Source organism: Charadrius vociferus, unplaced genomic scaffold (genome assembly GCF_000708025.1).
Source record: "Charadrius vociferus isolate BGI_N301 unplaced genomic scaffold, ASM70802v2 scaffold621, whole genome shotgun sequence".
Classification (NCBI taxonomy): domain Eukaryota; kingdom Metazoa; phylum Chordata; class Aves; order Charadriiformes; family Charadriidae; genus Charadrius; species Charadrius vociferus.
The window spans coordinates 620810-623762 of NW_009646926.1; the positions used below are offsets into that span (position 1 = coordinate 620810).

At 57.6% G+C, this 2953-nt stretch overlaps 2 protein-coding genes across 2 annotated transcripts in view; one reads left to right on the plus strand and one right to left on the minus strand.

Annotated features, from left to right (window-relative positions):
- Positions 1–991, minus strand: part of HERPUD1 (homocysteine-inducible, endoplasmic reticulum stress-inducible, ubiquitin-like domain member 1) — a 7499-nt gene extending 6508 nt beyond the window's left edge. The window contains exon 1 of the mRNA XM_009894492.1: positions 935–991. Within this exon, the coding sequence (XP_009892794.1) occupies positions 935–991 (57 nt within the window). The remainder of the gene's footprint in view (positions 1–934) is intronic.
- A 600-nt stretch (positions 992–1591) lies between these two features.
- The window catches only part of LOC104294833 (partitioning defective 6 homolog alpha-like), a 7968-nt gene continuing 6606 nt past the window's right edge, over positions 1592–2953 (plus strand). The window contains exon 1 of the mRNA XM_009894493.1: positions 1592–1723. Within this exon, the coding sequence (XP_009892795.1) occupies positions 1592–1723 (132 nt within the window). The remainder of the gene's footprint in view (positions 1724–2953) is intronic.

Consider the following 2953-nt stretch of genomic DNA (forward strand, 5'->3'; position numbering starts at 1 on the left):
GGCCACGCTGGACCTGAGGGAGCCGAGCGGTGTCCGCCGGGCGGGCCGCAGCGCCGGCAGCCTCACCGGGCCCGGCACCGGGCAGGGACGGGGGACCCGTAACGGTCTTCTCCTTCAGACACCCTCCCAGTGGCCTGCTCCGGCCTGGCTGCCGCCGCCGCAGGGGTCTGTGCTGGGATCTGTCGATCACCTGCCCGGGCCAAAGCTCCACCACGCATCAGCCACGGCAGCGACGCCGGCTTTAGGCATCCCTGACTTGCCTCTGCCCTTTGCCCTCGGCCGGCAGGAGCAGCACAGCTCTGCGTGGCGGCCCTGCGTGTGCAGCACCCGCAGCCTGGTCCAGGTGAAACATCGCCTGTGGGCATACGGTTATTGTACCTCAACGGGTTCATTTCCGATTTCATGGGGACAGGACACAACACACTTCTGTCTGGGGTCAAAAGGAGTGCACAGGGCTGTTGGGGAAAAGTGATAATTCAAGAAATTCTCACTGACACCCCAAAAAAAGCCGATAAAAATGTAGAACAGCAGCTTCTGAATCCTCCTTCCCGTTACCCGTCTTCCTTTGAGATGGGATCCGGCAGGGGGAAACCAGTGGCAATGATCCTGATACACCAGGAGGGGGTTTTAGCGTGCTTTAAAACAATGTCGTAGAAATGTGAGAAGTCAGTTCTATCTGTCAGCACTGTGTATTTACTCTGCGCGTTTCATTAGCTGCTCAGTGTTCCTTGGCAGCCAGACCTGTTGCCCAAAGGCATGGATGAGTTTGCAGCCAATAACAGATTTTTGCAACCAGAAAAGGCACTCCGCCACGGGGATGCCTCACCTCGCAGGTTCCTGGGGAAGAGCTGTGCCACGGGAGCATCACTGCCTTGGGAGATGACAAAATAAAATCACAAAGAAATGAACTGAGCCTATGTCTGCTGTGACCGACCTTCCGCAGCTGCCAGGGTACACCATTGGGAGGCTGCAGGACCCCAGTGGAGCCCATTCCTGTGTTGCATCCTTTTCCACAACGAGCACGGTGGCAGCAGGAATCACTTCAGTGCCAAGGAGATGCTGTCAGAGCTTTCTGCCGCTCTTGCACTGCCAACAGGCACTGTGATGCCTGTTCCCTAGCTCCTGATGGCACTGGAGGAGAGAAAGACAAACACCATGTCCAAGGCTGCCTGTTGCCAATGTCACCCATTAAGGTCAAGGTGGCTTTGTTTGCCACTCACTCGCTTGCAGCCTTAGCTTGGAGTGCCCAGAGGGCTCCTGGGGGTGGCAGGAAGAGGGTAAAGCTGTGGAGGTATCAAACCAGGTTCAGGGGCTCTGCCTGTGCTTTTTGCTGGGACTCCCTGTGCTGTTGATGGCCTGTGGAGCTGTAGTCACACCAGTCCTGCCTGGAGCTCAAACTCCTGTGTTTCTCCCCGCTGTTATAGACAAGGGGGACAGAACTCCCCTGAGCTGCCCATCTCCTGCCCCAGCCATTCCTGGAAAAAATGCCCACTCACGGGACTGTGCTGGAAAAACCTTATCTGCACCCAGTGCTGAGCAGGGGGTGGAGGAGCGACCTCGTGAGGCACCCACCAATGTGAGTGTCCCTGTGATGCCAAACCTCGGCAGCCCACCTCTGAGTGAGGGGGTGCTGAGCCCCCCAGAGTGCCAGGCACTCCCTGCCCTCACCCGAGCCAGCAAAGAACTGGTGGCTCTGAAGTTGGTGGACACGTCTGGACGTTTGGTAGCATGTGCTCTGGTCCCCGAGGCTGATTCAGAGCTCCTGGAACTAAGGCAAAACAAATACCTACCCTGATACTGTCTGCTTAGCTTAGGTCTTGCTCTGTAGCCGCCGATTCGGGGACACAGTGCAAAACAGAAGGCGTGACCAACATGTCACCCCTACTGTCCTGCTGGACAATTAACTCCGATTTACCAAAATTGGAGATGAAGGGCTGCAAGCTTCTTTTGTCCCCGGTGCCTGCGCAAACATTTAACCCTGGTGTAAATCAGGATTATCTCTCTGACCTCAGCACAATTACTCTGTTTAAAAAAAAAAACAAACCCAAACAAACCTGAGGGGGGAGGGGGGAATTGCTGATGAGTTTACAGCTCTGTACGCATTCAGGCTCATTTTCACCACATGGCAATCTCCCCGCACAGCAGGAGCAGCCGGTGGAGAATTTGCCGGTGCGTGAGAAGGTGTCCCATGGCCTCGTAGCCTGGCATGCTCCCTTTGCTAGCCCAGCGGCGGTGACGCAGGGCAAGAGCCTGCCAGGAGCCGCAGTCCGGCTTACGTGGGCCCGGTGCTGTGGTGATGCCGGGGTCTGATGCAATTTTGTGCCGTCCAAAGGTTGCTCTGCGAGCTGGGATAGGGCAAGGATCAGAGGACGGTGTGCTGATTCTCGGGATTCAATGCGTTTATTCGGTTAGGTGTCTGGCTTTAAAGAGCGCTGTTGTCATGGCCCCTTCAGCCAGTGTGGCGGCTGCCTTGGAGCCAGCGAGTGAGACTTCAGTCTTATTTAGACATTGGGGTTGGTGACCCCGGCGCAGGCAGGCAGGGAGCTCGCAGCGTGCTCCAGCCTCCTGCCAGCAGAGCCGGGGAGCTCTGCAGGGACAGAGCTGCTTCTCCCTGCACCTCAACAGAGCCAGTTGGGCCAGATACACGTCCCCAAGGGGACGCAGCACCCGAGGAGAGGTGCTCCTGGCTCAGGCACAGCGACGTGAGTGCTTTGCCTGTGACCTCGAGCAGTTCCCCTCCTTTCACTCACTTCTTCCACCACCTGGTAAAGCAACTCATCCCCGAAACGACCAACCTTTCCCCGGCCCGCGCTGTTCCGGAGCCATAACGAAACTTTCCCGCTGGATAAAGGGGGAAGATTCGGAGGGAACGCGTGACCTGGAGGCTGGGAACAAGCAGCACGGCAGCGTGTCGCCAGCCCGGCTGGAAATTTGCCCCCGGGGGCCCGCCCCG